General features: G+C 48.3%; 1 protein-coding gene across 1 annotated transcript in view; it reads left to right on the forward strand.

The window, feature by feature from the left end:
* The window catches only part of KSR2 (kinase suppressor of ras 2), a gene marked incomplete at its 3' end in the record, with an annotated part of 186,466 nt that overhangs the window by 150,796 nt on the left and 12,356 nt on the right, over positions 1 to 23,314 (forward strand). The window contains exons 15-16 of the mRNA XM_081892157.1: positions 11,083 to 11,179; positions 20,445 to 20,578. Of these exons, the coding sequence (XP_081748283.1) occupies positions 11,083 to 11,179; positions 20,445 to 20,578 (231 nt within the window). The remainder of the gene's footprint in view (positions 1 to 11,082; positions 11,180 to 20,444; positions 20,579 to 23,314) is intronic.

Raw genomic sequence — 23,314 nt, forward strand, 5'->3', positions numbered from 1 at the left:
TCAATTCTTCGTCGACCAGCCTTCTTTATGGTCCAGCTCTCACTTCCATACATCACTACTAGGAAAACCATGGCTTTAACTATACGGACTTTGTTGGCAAGGTGATGTCTCTGCTTTTTAAGATGCTGTCTAGGTTTGCCATCGCCTTTCTCCCAAGTAGCAGTCGTTTTTTAATTTCGTGACTGCTTTCATCATCTGCAGTGATCATGGAGCCCAAGAAAGTAAAATCGCTCACTGCCTCCATTTCTTCCCCTTCTATTTGCCAGGAGGTGATGGGCCCAGTGGCCATGATCTTCGTCTTTTTGACGTTGAGCTTCAGACCATATTTTGCACTCTCCTCTTTCACCCTCATTAAAAGGTTCTTTAATTCCTCCTCACTTTCTGCCATCACGGTTGTGTCATCTGCATATCTGAGGTTGTTGATATTTCTTCCGGCGATCTTAATTCCGGCACCAAAAAAGGTGGTGCTGTGGTCTAAACCACTGAGACTCTTGGGCTTGCCGATCAGAAGGTTGGTGGTTCGAATCCCCACGACGGGGTGACCTCCCATTGCTCTGTCCCAGCTCCTGCCAACCTAGCAGCTCGAAAGCACGCCAGTGCAAGTAGATAAATAGGTACCGCTCCGGCGGGAAGGTAAACGGTGTTTCCTTGCACTCTGGTTTCCATCACAGTGTTCCGTTGCACCAGAAGCAGTTTAGCCATGCTGGCCACATGACCCAGAAAGCTGTCTGTGGACAAACACCAGCTTCTTCAGCCTGAAAGCGAGATGAGCACCACAACCCCATAGTTGCCTTTGAGTGGACATAACCATCCAGGGGTCCTTTACCTTTTTAGTAGTGTCTGTAGTGACTGGCAGCAGCTCTCCAGGATTTCAGTGGTCTACCTGGATATCCTGGGGATTGAACCTGGGACCTAAGGCAGGCAAGAAAGACTCTCTTTCACTGAGCTATGGATTTTCCCCATAAGGAAATATGAAATTCATTCTCTGGGTGCTGTTCCATGTGTAGTCCAAAGCTACGCAGTCTGCTCTTGTGCCTTTCCAGTCTTCCAGAGAGGGATCTCCCCCTGCCCTACCTGGAGATGCTGGGGATTAAACCTGGAGCTTTCTGGATGCAAAGCAGGTGCACTGCATCCAGAGAAAAAGGCAAGTGAAAGGTGGCATGATAACAGGTTTATAAGGTTGCGCATGGCATGGAGAGAGTGAACAGATAATTTTTTCCCCCTCCCTCTCTGACAACATTAGAACTTTTGTCGACATTCAAGGAATCTGAATGTTGACAGACTCAGGGCGGAGAAAATAAAGCACTTCACCATGCAACCCACAGTAAAACTATGGAACTCACTCCCACTGGAGGTACTGAGGGCCACCAACGTGGATGGCTTTAAAAGAGGGTTGAACTAATTCATGGAGGATGATGCTATTGAGGGCTATTAGCCCTGATGGCTCGGCTCTACCTCCACCATTGGAGGCAACACTGCCTTTGAACACCAATTGCTGGAAACCACAGGAGGGGAATCGGCTCTTGTGCCTGAATCCTGCTTGCTGGTTTCCCACAGGCAACTGGTTAGCCACTGTGAGAGCAGGATGCTGGACTAGATGGGCCATTGGCCTGATCCAGGAGGCTCTTCTTATGTTCTCTAATCCCTGAGCTACAACCTTCTCCAGATATTGTTGAATTTCCTACTCTTAACTTCCTATGATATGTGGCTCTATTTGGGCATTCTGTGGTTTAGAAATAACTATGCCTCTGTATCACTTTTTGAGGCGGTAATATGATGCATCTGTGCCAGTGAATAAATGTGGACCTATCATGCTGTTTCAACTAACTAACTCCCTCCCTCCCTCCCTCCCTTTAGCCAGAGGACAGATTTGAACTAAGCAAGGTTTTCTAATCAAAAGGTTCATCTCTAAAGGCAAGGTCCCTGCCTTCCTTCCCCAATACCTTCCTCCTCCTAATATTCCAAAGGCTGCTAATAACGTAGAATATATTAGGAGCCTTCAAAGGGAAAGGAAGGAGTCAAATATGCTTTCCATGTTACTAGACCTCGCCGAGCCAATTATAAGCACATCCCCCCACCAAAAGATGCAAAGCAAAGGAGTTGACTAGTTTCCCATGGTGTGCAGGGAGCAGATAAGGTAAGGTGACCCTCACCTCTTCTGTGAGTGAGTCACGGGCGCATCTTTGTGCCCCCCCAAATGCGAGAGGTTCCTTCTGCTAAGGATGCACTGTGTCTCTAAATGGCTTGCTCCTAGCCTTCTCTTCAGCTTGGGAAACATTAACCCGACTTTATCTTGTGTACCAGGTGCCAAGGGCTGCCGTCAAAAACATGCTGCTGTTTAAATAATGTCCATCATGCCTGTGTTTAGTAGCGAGCAGAGCTAGGCAAGCGTGTGTGCCGATAGAGAAGATGGAGAGGAAAAGTCTTATTCCCAGACTCTCATTTTCCCTGCAAAGGCACCTCCACAGAAAGTCAGAAGGCACGTGACAGCAGATGTCTTTCCTACACTCCTTGGCTAGGAGAGACTTTTCTCCTTCCTGCCATTAGAAGTACTTCCATTGAACTTTAATCCAGTTCGTGCTTGTTTTTGCTTATAGTTCCTGGGGTGGGGGGAAGAGTGGGTAGGAATGTTGTTGTTCTGCGCAGGCTTCTTTTAGGGCAGGGATAGCCAACCTGGTGCCCTTCTGATGCTGTTGGACTATGGTTCGCATTGTTTATACCCATTGACCTTGCTGGCTGGGGCTGTAGGAGTTGGAATCCAGTAACATCTGCAGGGCACCATGTTGGGCACCCTTGATCCAGGCTATTGCAGATGCAACAATTCTACGATTCTGACATCCAACTTGTTTTCTGGTCAGTTTGCTTTGCGTCAAGGAGAGAGCTGTCCGTGGTCCTGACCACTACCAGCTTATCCTGGACGCTTGCTGTGCTTGGCCAGTACACTGCTGTGGCCTCTAGCTCGAAATCAGACGTAAGATGGGGTTAGCTGTGTTTAGTCACGCCTCGTCTTCTTTTCCTTTACTGGAATCCCCACGGTCCACAGATGTTTGCTTAAACCACAGTACAAGGGTGCAGAGGTTCACCTCCCCCAACTCTAGGATCAAGAAAAAATTTATAAAATGTGAATGAATGTTTTTAAAGGGATAGATGTACATCCATTTGGAACAGAGGTGGGCAACACAGCCCCCCCCAATGTTGCTGGACTACAACTCCCATCACCCTTGACCTTCCTGGATGGGGCAGGAGGCCAGCAGTGTCAGGATTACACCCCTTGCTGGCTTACCCCTGAGTGAGAATCTCTGGATTTATAGTCACTGCGGTGTATATTTGTATTTGCAAATCACATCCTGAGGTAGCTTTGTATGGGGCTATGCTTTATACACCAACACTCTGAACTTTGCTCAGTAGCTAATTTGCAGCCGGTTGGCCTCTGTTTGTTTCCAAAAACCCACCTTTGACTTTTGCAAGCCTTCCCTTGCGTGAATCAGACTCAGCTACCTCATTCCAGAGACAGCAAAGAGCTCTGACGTCCTGCTCTCTTGAGAAGTGCTGCGTTCGGCTCCCTTTGCACCCAATTGGAAAATGCTGGAGGGCCGTCACTCCGGCCCCCTGCCCTTGTTCCTTCGCAGGTTGCAATGGACTTGGTAGCTTCCTTCATATTCCCCCCCCCCCCGCCACCTCCAGCTCACGCAGATAAACAGAGGAGCCTTTCCTGCAAAGCAATTTGGGATTGGGCTTGCTTGGCTGAGCAATCTTCACACTCACCGCAAATTCCTCCAGCCTTTGAAATGGCCCGTTTCCCTGGGAGGGTGGGGGGATGTTGACAGTGGCGGAGGAGTGCTATAAACATCTCTAAAATGAGATGCTTTTTCCATGCATACTTAAAAGCCATTCATATTACCCCAAGCCCTCTGAGAGCAGGAACGCTGTTAGAAAAGTTGCTTGCTTTGAAAGCTTAACTTTCCTCAGGCCAGTGGTTCACGATGCAGTGGACTGGGCTGGAGTTGGAGAGCGCAGGCCCAGAACTTTGGCTGGAAGCGAAAGCGAGTAAATGACCAAGTTAGGCTAACCTGCTGTCCCATGCCCACAGGGCACCACGGGGTGCAAAGATCTGCCCAGCGCCCCCAAATTTAGTGAAGCCACCCCCAAATGAACTTTTAGTGAGCTTTTTTGGGGAGGAGCGAACTCAAAGTTGTTGAGCTTTTGTTTCCTGACTCGTCGGGAACATTTGGCGCTACAGAGTAACAGAGTGATGGGGGAGGGGGTGGGGACTTTCGCTCCATTGCTTTTCACTGCCGCCAATCAAGAGGGACCGGTATACAGTAGGTATACATTTGCCACTCCCCAGAATTCGGTACCCGGGTGCCCCACACCCCTTGCACCCCCAGGTAAAGACGGCCCTGCATGCCCACCACCTCTGGCACTCGGCTCAACACCTGGCTTCACCAGGAGTTGTCCACAAGAGCCAAGGATAAAGTTGGCATGCGAACACAGCAAGATGGTGTGGCACCTCTACTGCCGGAGGCAGTATATTCCCCTGAATATCAGTTACTAGAATCGCAAGTGGGGAGACTTGCATTTGGGTCCTCCTTGTGGGGTGGTCACTGTTAGAAGAGGATACGTGACCAGATAGGATCCAGCAGTCAGGATTTTGTTGTTGTTGTTGTTGTTAATAGGATTAGATATATTCATGAAGGCTATCCATGGCTACTATGTGAGGGCTGCCATACTGGGACATGGGTGGCACTGTGGTCTAAATCACTGAGCCTCTTGGGCTTGCCAGTCAGAAGGTCGGCGCTTTGAATCCCCACAACAGGGTGAGCTCCCATTGCTCTATCCCCGCTCCTGCCAACCTAGCAGTTTGAAGGCATGCCAGTGCAGGTAGATAAACAGGTACCGCTGTGGCGGGAAGGTAAACCGTGTTTCCGTGCGCTCTAGTTTCCATCACGGTGTTCCATTGCACCAGAAGCTGTTTAGTCCTGCTGGCCACATGACTCAGAAAGTTGTCTGTGGACAAACACCGGCTCCCTCGTCCTGAAAGCGAAATGAGCGCCGCAACCCTAGCATTTGGCTGGACTTAACCGTCCAGTGGTCCATTACTTTTACCTTTTTTATGTCCAGATTTTCCCGGACATTACTCTTACTGGGATCTCAAAGGCGGAATTAATGTCCTGGGGGAAGTTCTGAACTTTGGGGTTTGTTTTAAAAAAGCTCAAGAACTTCCTGGGAGTCCTGTTTTTTTTACTTTTTGAAAGATGGCAACCCTACGCCCCTGAATACCAGTTGCTCAGAATCACAAGTGGGGAGAGTGTTGTTGTGCTCAGGTTTTCCTTATGGGCTTCCTTTAGGCATCTCATTGGCCACTGTGATAAGAAGAGGAAGCTGGACTCTTCTTAGGTTTTTATGGGAGCGGGATGGGAAATAGAAGTGCCACATTCAATGAAGCAGGGGGCAAAAAAGCTGCTCTGGTATATTAGCACTCCTCGCGGGTAGAGGATCACCCGTATACAAAGGAGCGCATCTGCCCAGGTGCTTCTAATTGGCAGATTAAACGGTGCCGGGAACCTTGTGTGCGGTGCTTGTCTAAGCCACGGCATAGTTCACGCAGGTTGCCGGAGCTGGCTTTGCGGTTAACAGATGCAAATTTCCATTTATAAAGCGGAGCGTGCCTGGGTAAACGACCTGATTTATGAAGGGCCTACTTCAAGAGCAAATCAGGCAGCACATCTCACAAAAAAGAAGCCTGTGTTTCTTTTCTTTCTTTTTTTACTTGCTATGCCTCTTAAACATGAGTCTCGATGAGGCTCCGGGTCAATAGGAACCTCGGGAAAAACATCGTATTCCCACCCCCACTCCCCCCACCCCCTGGATGGGCAAAGCAGAGGCGTTGCTATAATCCTTGCCTCCTTTGAGGTCTTTTCTTTGCCTCTTACAGCGCTAAAGAAACTGTAAGAAAATAACCCGGCGAGGATTTGAAAAGATCTCGCAGGTGGCTTCTGCTCAATAGCAACAGGTGCTGTGCCTTAGCAGAAAAAGAAGAGGCAGCGGAGTTATGTATGAGAGGCTCCCCCTTCTCCTCCAGCAAGGAGTTTCCATACCTCCCTAGATTTGCCACCAAAGTTTCTCAACAGGTTACTCATCCACTGATGGAAAGCACTTGCGAGAGTGACTCAGCAATCGCCTTGCCTCGCTTTGTCTCCAGATCCAACAAACTTTAGTTTTTATTGTTTTAGTACAGTGGTGCCTCAGGTTAAGTACTTAATGCATTCCGGACATCCGTTCTTAACCTGAAACTGTTCTTAACCTGAAGCACCACTTTAGCCAACGGGGCCTCCTGCTGCCACCGCGCCGCTGGAGCACAATTTCTGTTCTCATCCTGAAGCAAAGTTCTTAACCCGAGGTACTATTTCTGGGTTAGCAGAGTCTGTAACCTGAAGCGTATGTAACCCGAGGTAGCACTGTAATTGTATTGATTATCCAGCAGTGGTTGGTGAGACGAGTAAGGCAGAAGGAGGTTCAACTGCAGGTGGCGCAAGAGTCAACGATGGGCAAGCCAAGTAATGGCACATCTGAATCTTGGGTTTCTACTCAGATGGGATGAGCGGACCTTGCTGTTCCACCCTTCGATGTAAAACAAGAAAGAAAGAAAAAGGCAGCTGTTCTGCAAGATAAAAGAATGAATCCAGGGATGGTGCAAGATAGCCTGCCCTCCCAGGCAGAGCTGTTGTTGCCACCAATGGTGGTTGGTGCCCAAGGGAACTGGTAGGGCAGAAGTTGGAGTGGTGAGCCTTTACAGTAGGTGGAGATAGAGACAGGCGATTCCAGGTTTGTCCCCATCCTCTTCCCTGCTGAGATTGACAAGAGTGACCCTGAGACTAAGGAGGTGGGGGCTGGCATGCCCGGATTGGATCGTAGAATTGTAGCATTGGAAGGGACCATGATGGCTAACCCCCTGCAATGCAGGAATCTTTTGGATGTGGACCAAATCCAGAGTGTAGTCCCTAAGATGGTTGGATGGCGCCTTGTGTGCCTCCTTCAAGCAACTCTTGCAGCCAAGCTAGTGCCAAACGTATTGCTCTGCTTTCCTTTGGACCACATCAGCGAGGCTGAGAGTGGGGTCTTGTCATCTGGGCTGTCCAGGACCCACAGATACATTGCCCAGGTTTGTGTCCTGGAGAGGTCACTTCAGTGCTGCTGATACAGTGGAGGTGCACTCCATTGTCTCTCGAGATGCACAGATGCTGACAAGTGCCACAAGACTTCCTCCCCCACTCCTGTAGAAGGCTAGCACTCCTCTGGAAACGTCAGAAAACGGTGCCGCTTGTTTCATAAGGAAAACACAGGTGGAGGGTTTCCCTCCTCCTCCCTGTTTGCATTGGTGCCATTTTTTTATTACAGACCATCTGCTCAATGATCTGAACCTCCTCACGGAAGGCCAGGCCAGACGGACTAATTCCATTCCTTGACTCATTAATTTCCGCCGCGCCTTCCTTTGGAGTTGATGTGCATGCCCTTCCGAAGCCTCGTTGTGGACCTGATTTGCAGACGCTCTCAGAGGGGTGGGCTGGGACAGCCTCACAGTTGGGTTCGCAGTTGCCCCATTGCCCGTGAGATGGGCCGTGACGATGAGGAATGCAGAGGAGGCCTTGCAGGGCGGGGCAGGAAAGATCTCGTTTGCCAAGTGGACCTTGTGCTAGAGTGTGGTGTGGAAACATGAGCAGGGAAAATGTCTCTGGAGAAAGCTCTGCCCTATCTCATTCACATTTCGCATTCCCTTATGCGCCCAGTGGATTATTGGGTCCTGTTTTGCTTGTCAGAAAGGAAACCAGAGATGAACCCAAACTGGATATTGGGTGCATTCACACTGCCGTTTATCGCAGTTTCCTGACATTTCCCGAACTGCTAATTTCTGCATTATATCCAGTGGTTTTTTTTTTTCCTGGGGGATGCTCAAGGGAATGCAGTACACACATCTTTTTCTTCCTTTCTAGAAGAAAAGCACTGGTTATTTCTCAGCTTTCACATGATGCAAAAGCCGCTTCCAGAAATATAGAGAGATATAGCGCAAGTTTAGGGCTCCTTTCTGAGTTACTTGCTTCCAGGGAAAAATCCGTTCCCTGGGGAGAAATGATTAGATAACAGGCCTCGTTTTGTGCGGGGGTTACATTCCGGACCCCTGCGCATGTTGACGGGGCCCGCATAAAGCGTTCTTCCCTGTTCTGCCCTTTTAGTGACATTTTATGGTCACTTCCGGGTTCGGTGCCATGCTTGTGTGCACCGTCACTTGTCAATTGGATACAGGTAAATCGATCATTGCCTGTGCTCTGAAAATTGTAGCTCTGCATGGCGAATGGAACCCCCAAACAACTCTCAGTGCCCTTAACAAACTACACTTCCCAAGATTCTTTGAAGGAACCCGCGGCTGTTGGTAGTGGCAAGAGACTGCTTAAATTCAGACAGGACCTGAGTTGGGCCAGTGGTTCATCTAGCTCATTATTGTCTACACTGATTGGCAGCAGCTTCCTGGGGTTTCAGGCAGGGCTCCTTCCTGTCTCTAACTGGAGGTCCTGGGGGTTGCATACCCTCCAACATTTCTCTGTTGAAAATAGGGGTGTTCTATTCCATAATAATAATAATGATGATGATAATTATATTATTTATACCCTGCCCATCTGATTGGGTTTCCCCAGGCACTCTGGGCGGCTTCCAACATATATGAAAAACATAATAAAACATCAAAGAACTTCCCTAGACAGGGCTGCCTTGCCTTCAGGTGTCTTCTAAAGGTTGTTCTACTAATCTCATGGGCTCAGGGGCTGCATAGCTCCATACCTTCCAACATTTCTCCGATGAAAATAGGGACGTCCTAAGGAAAAGTGGGACATTTCTGGGGTCAAACCAGAAACTGGCTTCTGTGAATCTGGCACTGTCCCTGGAAAATAGGGACACTTGGAAGGTCTGTTGTGGTGACCATGCTAAGCTAGGTGGCCTAGTGGTCTGACTCGGTATATTGAAGGGCTATGGCCCAGTGGTGGACCACTGGGATTGATCCCGGGACTTCTGCATGCGAGGCAGATGTTCTGCCACGGCCTCCCCCCCACCCCCTGCACACCGTCCTCCTACGGGCTTCTGGAGAGCGGCAGGTCCTGCCTCCGGTGTCGCGAGGAGGGGGAGGCAGGAGCAGAAGCTGCGAGATGTCTGCAGGGGCGGGAGAAGAAGAACAATTAAAAGCTGCGGCGCTCCTGTCATTAGCAAGAGAACCAGATGAAATTAACACCTGCGATCCACTCAGAGCCGCTTTTATTTCGGTGGGGGGGGGAGGGCTGGCTTATTATCTGAGCCCAGGTATTGCCTTTGCCCTCTCTCGCTTCGCCTGCAATGTGTGTAGGTGGGCAGGATTGCCTGAAGTGGGGAGGCAGCCTCTCTGGTGGGGAGAAAGTTGCGGCAGAATCCGCCCACAGGCTCCATTACATGATTCAAATGTCAATACAGACTTTAATTGGTTTCAGTGTCCCCTCCTTTCCCTCCCCACCCCCCACTCTCCGACAGCTGCATTTGGTAATTAAGACTCCACAAATAGATTTCTCAGCAACAGGTACGGAAAAAGGGGGAAGTTTGGTGGTTTGTGTCTGGCGTACAGAGGACACTTTCGTTCCTTCAGCAAGAAGTCTCGTTCCAGGCCACGTACATACCATACTTTTAAAGCACTGTGGTACCCCTTATACAGTCGTGGCTCTCTCCCAAAGGATTCTGGGAGCTGTAGTTCATTTAGGGTGCTGAGACTTGTTAGGAGATCCCTATTTCCCCTCCCAGAGCTACAGTTCCCCGGGACGAGGAACACTCTAGGAATTGTAGCTCTGTAAAGGGAATTCCTCCTGGAGCCAGTTCTTACAGTTTTCCTTTTACTTTCTAACGAAGCAAATGTCCATCTGGTTCAGTGTCCTTTTCTCACAGTGGCCAACCAGATGCCCCAATGAGGAGTCTGCAAGCAGGATCCGAGTGCGACACCTCTCTCCACTTATGATTCCCAGAGACTGGCATTCAGAGGCATGCCGTCTCTGACAGAGGAAGCAGATGACAGCCACTGTGGAGCTAAGAAAAGCATAGAATCATAGAATCATAGAGTTGGAAGAGACCACAAGGGCCATCGAGTCCAACCCCCTGCCAAGCAGGAAACACCATCAGAGCACTCCTGACATATGGCTGTCAAGCCTCTGCTTAAAGACCTCCAAAGAAGGAGACTCCACCACACTCCTTGGCAGCAAATTCCACTGTCGAACAGCTCTTACTGTCAGGAAGTTCTTCCTAATGTTTAGGTGGAATCTTCTTTCTTGTAGTTTGGATCCATTGCTCCGTGTCCGCTTCTCTGGAGCAGCAGAAAACAACCTTTCTCCCTCCTCTATGTGACAGCCTTTTATATATTTGAACATGGCTATCATATCACCCCTTAACCTCCTCTTCTCCAGGCTAAACATGCCCAGCTCCTTTAGCCGTTCCTCATAAGGCATCATTTCCAGGCCTTTGACCATTTTGGTTGCCTTCCTCTGGACACGTTCCAGTTTGTCAGTGTCCTCTTGAACTGTGGTGCCCAGAACTGGACACAGTACTCCAGGTGAGGTCTGACCAGAGCAGAATACAGTGGCACTATTACTTCCCTTGATCTAGATGCTATACTCCTATTGATGCAGCCCAGAATTGCATTGGCTTTTTTAGCTGCCGCGTCACACTGTTGGCTCATGTCAAGTTTGTGGTCAACCAAGACTCCTAGATCCTTTTCACATGTACTGCTCTCAAGCCAGGTGTCTTGTATTTGTGCCTCTCATTTTTTTTTGCCCAAGTGCATAAAAAAAGCATAAAGCATAAAGCTAGGGTCCAGACGTGCCAAACTGGATTCATGCCCTTCTCCCTGCATCCTGGGGTGTACAAGTCCCAAACCATTTTGATTACCTGGATGAGAAATTGCAATCCTTCTATCCGTTTAAGTGCTTTGGCGTTTCCTCTATGTCCCGATCTTACAGCAATTTCCATGGGTTTGGTTTCCCTTCCCGCCGTTAATTCCTATTTCCCGATCTTTCTTTCCAGCTTGTGCAAAGGACGGACACTCTACTCGGTGGTGAGAGATGCCAAGATCGTCCTGGATGTCAACAAAACAAGGCAGATTGCTCAAGAGATCGTCAAGGTATGAGCAATGGAGAATAAAAACTCAGGGGACACACACTCACACACTCACTCTTGAGACAGGTGCCTCGTGCCCGGGACCCAGTCTTGGCATGAATGCTTTGACGGATGTGATGCAAATGGTATGATGAGACTGTTTCAGAGGGAAAGCAGACATCTTTCCCACCCAGCCAACTTCTACACACACATTCATAGCAGGAAGCAAAGTAGTCATGTCAGGTGGACATCTGGTGCTATGTGGTGTGAGCTGTGGGGTGAAGCACTATTTTACTTGATCTGTGTCCAGGTGAATCCTGAAATAGGCTAAAGGAGCCCGGGAGTAGTCAGTGTGAATCATGATGTTTCTGAGATGAAAGGAGCAGTAGTGGAGTGTCAGATTCAAGGTCCTTTCATGATAATCACAGCCATGCCTCGTCTTCCTCACAAGCCACACCCCTCCTAAGATTACAGAATCACAGATTTGCAGAGTTAGAAGGGTCATCCAGTCTAACCCCCTGCAATGCAGGAATCTCAGGTAAAGCATCCCCCATGGGTAGCCATCCAACCTCTGCTTAAAAACCTCTGAGGAAGGAGAGGCCACCACATTCCGAGGTCTTACTGTCAGAAAGCTCTTCCTAAGATTATACAAATGTCTATGATTATATACAAGGGACGTGGGTGGTGCTGTGGTCTCAACCACAGAGCCTAGGGCTTGCCGATCAGAAGGTTGGCGGTTCGAATCCCTGTGACGGAGTGAGCTCCTGTTGATCAGTCCCTCCTCCTGCCAACCTAGCAGTCCGAAAGCATGTCAAAGTGCAAGTAGATAAATAGGTACCACTCCAGCGGGAAAGTAAACGGCGTTTCCATGCGCTGCTCTGTTTCGCCAGAAGCGGCTTAGTCATGCTGGCCACATGACCCAGAAGCTGTACGCTGGCTCTCTCAGCCAATAGAGTGAGATGAGCGCTGCAACACCAGAGTCATCCGCGACTGGACCTCATGGTCAGGGGTCCCTTTACCTTTACGATTATATACAATAATCTTACAATTAAATAATAATAATAACAGTAATGATGGATGGATGCATCACAGTGATCAATGCATGTGTTGCCTTCCAGCTAGATCTACTATTTTCTGTGCATGTGCAAATGATTTGAAGGGCTCCAGTGTCTTCCCTTGGAGTGGCTCAAGTTGTGTTTTCCACGGCGTTCCATGGATGTCACATAACTTGCCCACCATTCCCTTGAAACTAAAGGGGTGGATGGAGATGTCAAATTTGGTTCTCTCTGTTTCACAATTTCACCATCTAACATCCAACTCTTCACATTTCTGCAGCACCTTGCAAAGTTTTAAAATCCTCATGAAAACCCTTCTGCAGCTTGGTCTGTGGTTCTGAGTAACATACACAAGCCTGCAACCGATTTCCCCATATCCAATACATTTCTGTATGTTATTTCCACAAGCATCTTGATTTCCACACTGGTGTTCCCCTAGCATATGCATTTTTGTGAACATCTCAGTTGGAAGGACTGCATTGCAAAATTTGGATATGTGCCAATTCCGCGGGATGACTGTGTTTTGGTTCTCGTATTGTTGTGGAAAGCGGGGATTGGTTAAATGTAGAGTTAAATGCAAACTAAATCAGGTTTCTCCCCCATCCCTAGCTCACAGACTCCATGTTGGGGGCCCCTGTGTGCAGCCCACAATCCTGCATGGAGTCTGGGACACTTTACCCCCCCCCCCAGACCACACTTGGGAATGCTGGGCTTTCATTCATCCTCCTCCACATCCTTCCATGTCACATTGAAAGGTGGATTATCATACCAGGGCTATTTCTATCCTATTAAACTCAAACCCAAAGCCCTTTTCATTTCATTGGCTTTCATTAATTTCCCTGCCCCCCCCATCCGCTGCCTAATGAGCAGATACGAGTTCCTATCTACGCCAACGCGGCCCATGTTTCTTAATAGAGCTTGGCCAGAATCTCTCTCTCTCTCTTTCTCTCCCTATCTCTTCCCCCTCTTCAGTCAAACTTTCCCAAGCAATGTATATGCCAGGGCTCCAAGACTTCTCTAAAAAAAAAAAAATGCTACATGGGGTGTGTGTACCTGTCTAGCAGTTAATGCTTGTTAAATGATAAAATACTGTTGCCCAGTGCTATTTGTCTAGAAAAAGAGGTGCCAGAACTCACCACCGGAACACCTCCCTTGTTCTCTTATAATGGCAATGGTGCCCACCTGAGAGGTGCTGGAACCGAGTTCCAGTGAGTTCTGGCTGAAAAAACCCCGTGCTGTTTCCCAGCCACAAGAAAGAGCATGCCAGATCCTTCCTTGCTCTGGGTTGTGTCCAATGTTAGTCAGTTGCAGTTAACTGCAATGGCTAACTTGGGTTCATTTATTTCACTGAGTCTACTTGGATCAGAACTTGGTTGGATGCAGCCCTCTGCGTGTTGAGGTGCCTCACTCCGAGAGCTGATTTTGCCACTGAGACAAAATAGGGGGCAGAGTGCCTGCTTTGCCTTAAAAAGGTCCCAGCTTCATCCCTGATACGTCCAGTTAAAGGAGTGGTGGGAGCCTGTGGCCATCCTGGTCTTTGTTGGACTACAACTCCCATCAGCCCCTGCAAGCATGGCCAGTGCTCAGGGATGATGGGAATTGTAGCCCAACAACATTGGTAGGGCATCAGGCACCCCACCACTGGGCTAAAAGTACTCAATAAGCAGTCCGAGTTGGGGGGAATCTCTTTCACCCATACAGTTGCCTTCTGCCCACACCCAGTATCTGAAACCCCCCTGATCCCATTTCCCCCACTGCTTTCTAGACTTATTCCTGGTCCCAGATTCCAGGTAGGGAGGGATGTAAGTGTAAATACGCACCCTCTCATCATCTCTCATGAACAGTAGTTCTTGATGGTTCTTGGACCTGTTAGGGTGGAAGGCATGGAGCCCAGCAGTAGGTGGCGCTAGAACCAACTTGTTCTGGTTTTGCCTTCATCCTCCTCCCTGCTATGTTCTGCTGCAACTACAGAGGAGGAAGCTAACAACCAGAACCACTCCCTAGGCTAGCAGTAAGGCAGGTAGGGACATGTGGACTGGCTGCTGGTGGACTGACATAATGGACCAGCTTCTGCCCCCAAATGCTTTCGCCCATTAGCAGTAATAGGCAATTGTGGGTTGTGAACCTTACATCTGCCTTGTCCCGGTGTATAGTTCTAGCCACACTAGTATATTCAACAGGAACTGAGAGTCTGATAGGAGCCGAATATTTGGTGGAAGACCCACAGCTACTGCCTCCTGTTGCATTTGTTGTGACTTAAAAAAGCTCCTTGCAAACTTTCTGGGAACAGGGCAAAGGTGTGGAACCACCCTGACATAAGGACAGGTTGGCATTTAAAAAAACCTGCGAGCCAGTAGGGGGTGCTAGCTACCCATCTAGCGTGCCTGAAGACAATTCAAGGCTGCCTACCGGAGGGAGCCTCTTGTTTCAAAGAAAATGGCATGCTCAGATAGATGGAGGTCAAGCAGGGATAGGGAGTTCCAAGGAAGAGAAGCTTTAGCTTTCTAGGGCTCCATTCACACGGCACTTTATTCCATCTCCCCGACATTTCGTAAATGTCAATTTTTGTATAGCAGTTGAGCCTCCACGCAATGTAAATGCCACTTCCGGAAAACAAGTGGAACATTTCACATACCCAGGGCTAGTTTTTTTGTTATTTGCTTCCAGGGGAAAAAAATCCATTTGCAGCTCCCTTTATCTAGAAAATTGTGGGAATAAAGTGACAAGATCTGGGACAGCAGACCAGCATACAGTTCTTTCTTGCCTTTTCCATGGGGGAATAACAGGGGAACAGAAGCAGGCATTTGCAGAAAGCGTGGGGGAGTAGCAGCGTGGTCCAACAGTGTTTGTTGTTGTGCCAAATGCTTGCAATTCAGCCAGTATAATGGTCAAGAAAGCCACTGTTTCATAGTGCAACAGGTACTGTAGTAAGAAAGCAACACCAGAAAATGAGATAGAAGCATTAGCATTATAATCAGGAAAGCGAACACAATATTCCTCATGTCTGAATGCACCCTAGGCCTTAAGGCACACGTCAGGTGTGGAAGGAACTATGGTCCCCAGTCAGAGACCCAAGCATATTTTTTTAAAATATGCAAATTCTCAAACAGCAATTTTTTAAAAAACAAAACATCTTAATGCAAACCTACCTAGTCCACACTTTCAGAAACAATAAGTGTACAGAGACACGGCTATCCTTTGAAATTCACACATCTCTGGGTTCAACAATGGAGTTTTCAAAACAACACAGGTATACATAATGGCATAGAATCATAGAATTATAGGAATGTCATAGCTAGCCTGACCCCCTGCAATGCAGAGCTCAAGGGTAAGAGCTGAAGAATACCTGGCATACAGCCATCCAACTTCTGTTGGAGAGAGAGAGAGTCCACCACCTTCTGAGGTAGCCCTTTTTGCTGTCAAACAACAGCTCTTACCCTTGAAAAGTTGTTCCTATTGTTTGGTGGGAATCTCCTTTCTTGTCATCTGAATCCATTGGTTCTGGTGCTACCCTCTGGAGCAGCAGAAAGCAAGCTTGCTCTATTTTCCACGTGACAGCTGCTCAGATATTTGAAGGCGGCTATTGTATCACCTCTGTTTTCTCATCTCCTGTTGGCTAAACATACCCAGCTCCCTCAACACGTTCCACCTTGTCAATATCCTTCTTAAACTATGGTGCTCAAAACTGCACACAGTACCCCAGGTGGGGTCTGACCCAAGGTATACAGTAGTGGAATGCATGCAAATGTCAGTGAAAAGCAACATGCACAAATGCCTTAGGGGAAATTGCTTGCCCAAAGGTGTATATTGTGAGGAATGATGCAAAGGTTGATGAATTTCCATAAGGACTTAAAAAAAAAAAACCCTGATGTGGAAATATAAGGAGCTAAAAGTTGGGCAAATGATTGTGCTGGAAAATGAAATTGGACTGAAAACTGGTTGGGCAGGAAAAAACCTGAGACAAACTGAACCTGACAGATTTGTGCATCCTTTGCACTAAGGAAGCCTAGATGTTCCTACAGCAGGGAGATAGATACCTGCCACCAATTACTCTTTTTCATGTTGATGCAAGGCACCTTGTAGCTTTTTTGATGGAAAAGCTGAGCGAGTGATACAAATCCCGTAGGTCAAACCAAAAACATAAATAACATCAGAGCCCAGGCAGATAGATTCCTTCTCCAGCGAAGGCTGGCTGACTGCGGCGGTTTTAATGAGCGTGGAGACCAGCGCTTTGTGGAGACAGCAAGGTGAACGACAGCTTGCCCTGCCTCCTACACCTTTCTCGCTTCTAGACCATTAGCGCCAGGCCTGTAAGCAAGTTGTGGGAGGGTGTCAGGGAATAACGGGGTGGGGGGTGGGGGTGGGTTGGTGAGCAGTGAAAGCTGTTTGCATCTGGGCAGTGGGTGCTTTTTCTATTCTTTTCTTGAACGATGAGATCTCAGCTCATCAAAGTCAAAGAAATCCCTACAGTTACAATTCGCTTTGCCTTGATCTCCCCAGCTAGGCGAGCACTTTTGCAGTAAGCTGCTAGTGTTTTATCCTTGTTCTTCTTTAACCAGTTGATGGATCAGAGGGCCGAGAGGTACTGCAAGTGTTCAGTGATCTCATAGTTCAAAGCTGCACAGATGGGCTTCAAAGGGTGTGCGTGGGGGAGGGATTCTTGAGGATTCGAACCTTTTACGGATGTCAATACGCACCAAACCATCATGAAATTCCTGGACTGATGCGTGGTTTGGAGGAGGGCTGTCTGTCAGATTTTTATTTTGTTTTGTGCTACCCCGAACGTCACAGCGCTTGGCTTACATATATGCATTTCTTCCTATATACATAGAAAGGCAAGGTGTCGTCTCGCTCTGCAGTTCACTTGGCTGCTCATTGGTGGCCATGGCAATTGCAGCAGGAGGTACAGCAGACAGGAAAGATGGGTAGGGTGGAGAGGCGATTCACATAACAGTTTAGCAAGCCATTCTATGAAGTGGCTTTTTAAAGGGAGTGGAGAGGGAGGAGCTTGGAGTGAGCTGTGATGGGACAGCCAAGGGCGTAGTGAGGTGTAAAGGGAGGGGGCTGGTCAAGGGTGATGGAACGATGCTTGGCGACAGCCCCTAGTATTTAAAGAAGTTTTGAAATGTGTGTTTTAGGAGAAAATACCTTTACAAATACATATTTAAAAGCGAGTTTTAGTGCAGTCTAGCATAAGAACATTAGAAGAGCCTGCTGGATCATTCTAATCCTGCATCCTGTTCTCACAATGGCCAGCTAGAAGCTTGTGGGAAACTCTCAAATGTGATCTGAGCACAAGAGCCCTCTCCCCTCCTGTGGTTTCCAGGAACTGGTATTCAGAAGCATTGCTGCCTCCAACTGTGGAGGCATAGCCATCATGGCGAGTGGTCTATGCTTTCAAGTGCATCAGAAGAATTATGTGGTGGGTGGGTAGGAACACCCCCTTAGAGAAGGCAAGAGGAGGGGTGTCTTCTTTTCAAAGAAATCCAAAAGGTCAAGAATATAAGAGTTGGCATGTCCCAGTATTATGGAGAAACAGGAAGGAGTGCAGAATCCAGTCAAACCATGAAGGATGCATTTGGTGGGAATCTGACACAGGGCTTTCTTTAGCAGATGCGGCGCTGGGGTGCAAATATCCGCCCAGCTCCCCTAAATTACCACAGACAGTGGGTGGGGAGTTGAAGCTGTGTACTGCCAGCCATGCCTTTCCCCCACCCCCACGCAACTCTCACCCATGCCGCTGTGGGAGGGAAATCCCTATGGAGGCTTGGGAAGGAAGCTGCATGTGATGGCCTGGGATTCAGACTCGGAGGCTGAACCTGAGGAATCCCAGCCTGCACAGGAGTCCGTGCCTCCAGAACCAGCTGAACCGGGGCTGGGGCTTGAGCCTGAAGGGTCCTCACCTTTGCTGGATCCTCAGGTGCAGGCACCAGCTGAGTCTGCTCTGGCTCCTGAGGTGATGGAGGACCCATTGCCTGCAGGTGCTCCACTCTCCGCCCCGTCAGGAGAAGCTGAGGTTGCCTCTGGGTCCAGTAACCCTCCAGCCTCTCCTGAGCTGCAGAGGCTAAGGGCAGAAAGGCGGAGAGAACTAAGTTCCTGCAGGAGGAGTGCTCGCCTCCAGGCCAGGAGAGGCGAGTCACCTGTGGACCGGGGCCGCCCTATGCCTTGGGGCAGATAAAAGCCAGCCAGTCCCAGTCCCAGGTTGCGGGAGCAACATTGTTGGTAGCCTGTTCCTGCCTGCACCCTGTCCTGCTCTTCTGCCAGAGTTCCTGACCCCACCTGACTCCCTGCCTTGGACCCAGCTACAGCTTTGATGGACAGCCTCCATACCACACCATTGACCTCGGATTGGACTCAGACCTTGTCTCTCTGTAGCTCCCAGGACCAGCACAATGGGGCACAGCTGACGGGCATGCAGGGAAAGGGGAGGCCACAGGCAAAGCCACGCAGCTCCCCCACTTGCTGGGGCACCCCTGAGAGGCCGGCGCCCTGGCACAACACACCACTGAGCCCTATGGGAAAGACGGCTCTGATCTGACTCCTCCTTTCAACCACTGTTGATGAATACGTCCCAAAGGGGTCACTATGTTAGGTCACTATGCATTTAAAGCACTATTGTACCCCTTTAAACAGTAATGGTTTCCCCCCAAGAATCATGGGAATTGTAGTTTGTTACGGGTGATGAGCATTTCTGGGAGGGGGCTATTCTCCCTCCCAGAGCTACAATTCGAAGAGTGGTTTAACCACCAGCCCCTCTTCTCAGGAATTCTGTGAACTGTAGCACTGTGAGGGATATAGAGGCCACCTAACAACTCTCAGACCATGATTCCTTGGGGGAAGCCATGACTGTTTAAAGTGGTATGATCCTGCTAAATGTGTATATTGCAGATGGGCCCTTAGTTTGTTCCAGCAAAAGCAAATGGAGCTGATGTACAACCTGCATTTTGATCATGTCACAAAATAAGACCCTTCTGGGCCATAGGACACAGAGAAATAGAGTATATGGCAGGATATGTGCTACCAGGAAATCCATTAATTGTCCTACTGGAGTATGTAAAAGAAGATGTTCTGTTAGAAGACATGGAGATGGTAGAACACTTTCTGACAGCATCCCGGAAGGCAATTATGCCTTAAGTGCAGGGATAAAGCCTGGGCCAGATTATGAAAATAGGGACAGTGTCCAAATGATGAAATTAAGTAAGAGGGTGAGGGAATGGAGAGATATTGATGATCAGGGTACTGAAAAATGGGCCTCATTTGCTATGTGTGGGTGTCATAAAACTCAGGAAAATGCTGAACCGAACATTTTATTGGGTGAATCGTAAAAATTGAGGTTTCCATTGCCATAAAAAGATGAGAGGCGCTTGTAAGGGTGTTCGCAAATTGCCTTGTAAAAGGATATCCTGCTTTTTCTTGTGTTTGTTACACTATTGGTTGCTTAATTTTACTATATTATTTGCTACCTCTCAGTAAAACAGCGACAGCGGAGTTCCTACCACAGACAACTCTCCCCTTACGCAAAAGAGCAATTTAGTGTAAAGGAGGATGGAAGGAGACAAAACCAGAATGAGTTAGCTCTGCCTTTCATTGCCTCTGGCGCCACCTACTGTTGGGCTCCGTGCCTTCTGCCCTACCAGTCCCAGAGAGCGCCTGCCACCACTGGGTTGCCTTATCTTCCATGAAGCTGTGTAACGAAGGCCACTTTCACACCATACGTTTAAAGCACTACAATGCCATTTTAAAACGACATAGCTTCCCCCAAAGAATACTGGGAGCTGATAGTTTGCAACAGGTGCTGAGAGTTGCTAGACAGCATCTAGTCCCATCACAGCCAATTCCATAGTTCCTGGGAAGAGGGAATGCTCGTGAAACCACTCTGGGAATTATAGTTCTGAGAGGGGAATCGCCTAACAGCTCTCAGCCTCCTTAACAAACCACAGTTCCCAGCATCCTTTGGGAGAGGAAGCCATTACTGTTTAAAGTCGTATCACAAAACTTTACATGTATGGTGTGAATGTGGCCAAGAGTCAATAAAGAGGAAAAATAAAATACAGTCAACTCAACCTGGCGTGAGAGAGAGAGGTTCAGATTGCTCTTGACAGAACTCTGATTTGTAGAGGGCTTTCCCCTCCTCCTCCTCCTCCTGCTGCTGTCACTCAATTCATTTCAACTCTGCCCTGTCTTTTCCCATGACACCCTTTCAATGCCTTTTCTCTCTCTTGGCTTCTTTTGCAGGGAATGGGCTATCTCCATGCCAAAGGCATCCTCCACAAGGACCTCAAGTCTAAAAATGTTTTCTATGACAACGGGAAGGTGGTGATCACAGACTTTGGCCTCTTCAGCATCTCAGGGGTTCTGCAAGCAGGCAGGTAGGTGACCGGCTCTGTGGACCCATCGCTCTGCCTCTTAAATGTTCTCTTTTATCGGTAACAAACTGTTTGTTTTTAGGACAGAACTGGGCAGGGTGCAAGAGTTGTGAGAACATGCAACAGCAACTGATGAGCAGCATCAGGCAATGAGGTGGCAGAACCAAAAGGGGGGAGGGTTTATTGGCACAGGATTCATCCCTCTGGGCTTCTCTGGCCCTAAGGAGTCTCCCAAGTCACACCTTTCTCCAGGTGACATCTCTCACCGGTCCAGGTTCACATTCTCCTTGAGCTTGTTTGTCTGCCTGGGATTGTGCTTTTCATCTCTGTTAATGCTTCTTGCCTGCCTGAACAGAAGATGCAGAGGAGCATGTGAGCCCTTTCAGGAATTAGCCAAGTGTACAAAGTCGAAATTTGCATTCAGTGCTCCGTCCACTTTTTCATCTGGCCCTGCCCACTGCTGGCAAGTGGCCCCCACAAGACTGACCCGAACGGAATGCGGCCCTCAGGCAGAATAAGTCTCCACTCTCCTCTTCTAAATGCTCACCCCTCCCCAGAAACTCCTGCAATCTGTTCTGAGATTTCCAGGTGAAGCTTCGCCTGCTGGCGACTCCTGATTTAGATGCAACTTACTGCGCTCTCAGCTATTGTGAAGTTTTTCCTCGCTGTTAATTTTTGCTCTATTGCAAAGCCGCCTGTGAGATAAATTGCATATTTTAATCTGTCTGTAATTATGGGGTGTCAGACGTGCCGGATTAGAGGAGGAGATAATGGGTTGCCCATGTCTCTCCCTCCTTCTGCAGCGGTGTAACGGTGTATTCGTTGTCAGATTGAAGTGGTAAACTGTGCTGTGGGTGGGTTTAACTTACGTATTCCCCTCAAGATGCTTGTCTATTTATACTCTCCCCCCTTCCCCCCCATCATGTTCTCTCGGTCTATTTCTTGGACTTTGCCTTTTTTTATTCTGCCAATTTGATATCGGGGGAAATTGAAGGTTTTCCTGCGATCCACCTGCACTATGCATTTAAAGCTGCATCCTGCCACTTTAAATAGTCAGGGCTTCCCCCAAGGAAGCATGGGAAGTGTAGTTTGTTAAGGTTAATGAGAGTTTTTAGGTGGCCTCTATTCCCTTAAGGGGTGGCGCTGTGGGTTAAACCACAGAGCCTAGGACTTGCCGATCAGAAGGTCAGCGGTTCGAATCCCCGCAACGGGGTGAGCTCCCATTGCTCGGTCCCTGCTCCTGCCAACCTAGCAGTTTGAAAGCACTTCAAAGTGCAAGTAGATAAATAGGTACCACTCCGGTGGGAAGGTAAATGGTGTTTCCATGCAGTGCTCTGGTTCGCCAGAAGCGGCTTACTCATGCTGGCCACATGACCTGGAAGCTGTACGCTGGCTCCCTCCGCCAATAAAGCGAGGTGAGCACCGCAACCCCAGAGTCAGTCACCACTGGACCTAATGGTCAGGGGTCCCTTTACCTATTCCCTTCCCAGAGCAATAATTCACAGAGTGATTTAACCAACAATCCCTCTTCTCAAGGAACTCTGGAAATTGTAGCTCTGGGAGGGGAATAGAGGTTTCCTAACAGCTCTCACTACTCTTAACCATTCTCAGAGTTCTTTTTTGGGGGTAATTTTTTATTACATTTATATCCCATTCCACCCCCCTTTTTTGCCAAATTGTTTTTATTGATTTTCCGAATTTTAACAAAGCAACCACAAATTAAAGCAAATCTGATTCAATTTTTCCAAAATTTGGTTGGCCGCACTCCACTCTCAACACGTCCATAGTTTCGTCTTGTTGCTGCATTGTTTTCCCAGTTATTTCTAATTCACATTCCATTCCTTACAATTAGCCTTATATTACGGACGTAAGTGTTCTTGTTTGCGAACTTTATTCAGAAGCTGAACATGCTCCGTTTTGAGTGTTACGCTTCTGATTTTGAGTGCCACACTTCTGTTTTGAGTGTTATGCTGAGATCTGTCTGTTTTTGCTATTTGTTTTGCTATTTGTTTTGTGGCTTCTTTTATTTTTGTGACTGCATGGAACCCAATTCAGCTACTGATTGATTGATTGTGTGACTGCAGTACATTGTTGCTTTCATTTTATGGATCATTGGTCTTGTTAGATAGTAAAATTCATGTTAAATTGCTGTTTTAGGGGTTGTTTTTAAAAGTCTGGAACAGATTAATCCATTTCGCATTACTTTCTATGGGAAAGCGTGTCTTGGTTTTGGAACGCTTTGGTTTTGGAACGGACTTCAGGAATGGATTAAGTTTGAGAACAAAGGTACAACTGTACTGAAACCCAAAAGAAGCCACAGTTGACTGATCAGCCTCTCCTGACTCTCCGCTGCTCTGCACCAACCTAAGCCCCCCCCCCCAGCTTAGCCTGGATTGTGACTCAGTGAAGGCGGTTCACAAACATAGGCAAACAGATCTGAAAACATCTGTCCCAGGGACAGCTCACCCTACCCCGGTGTGATTCATGCCTAGCAGAGGCTACTGTAGCAGGGAGTCTTGGGTTAGCTGTGGGCTCTCTCTGTTGCTGGAGCCCTTTGTTGGAGTCCTGCTAACGCACCACTCACAACCACGTCTTCCCATTTATTTGTTGTTACTCTGCGGAGGAAATTGCAGGGTTCCTCTCCCTGAAGAGCAAGAAGCGCTAATTAGTTGCGATACGTGAGATCCTTCTTTTGAGTGGCTGGAAGGAGAGCTTGAGAAACTTGGAAGATAAGGAGGC

The sequence above is a fragment of the Podarcis melisellensis genome (genome assembly GCF_964234715.1).
Source record: "Podarcis melisellensis genome assembly, chromosome: 16".
Lineage (NCBI taxonomy): Eukaryota > Metazoa > Chordata > Lepidosauria > Squamata > Lacertidae > Podarcis > Podarcis melisellensis.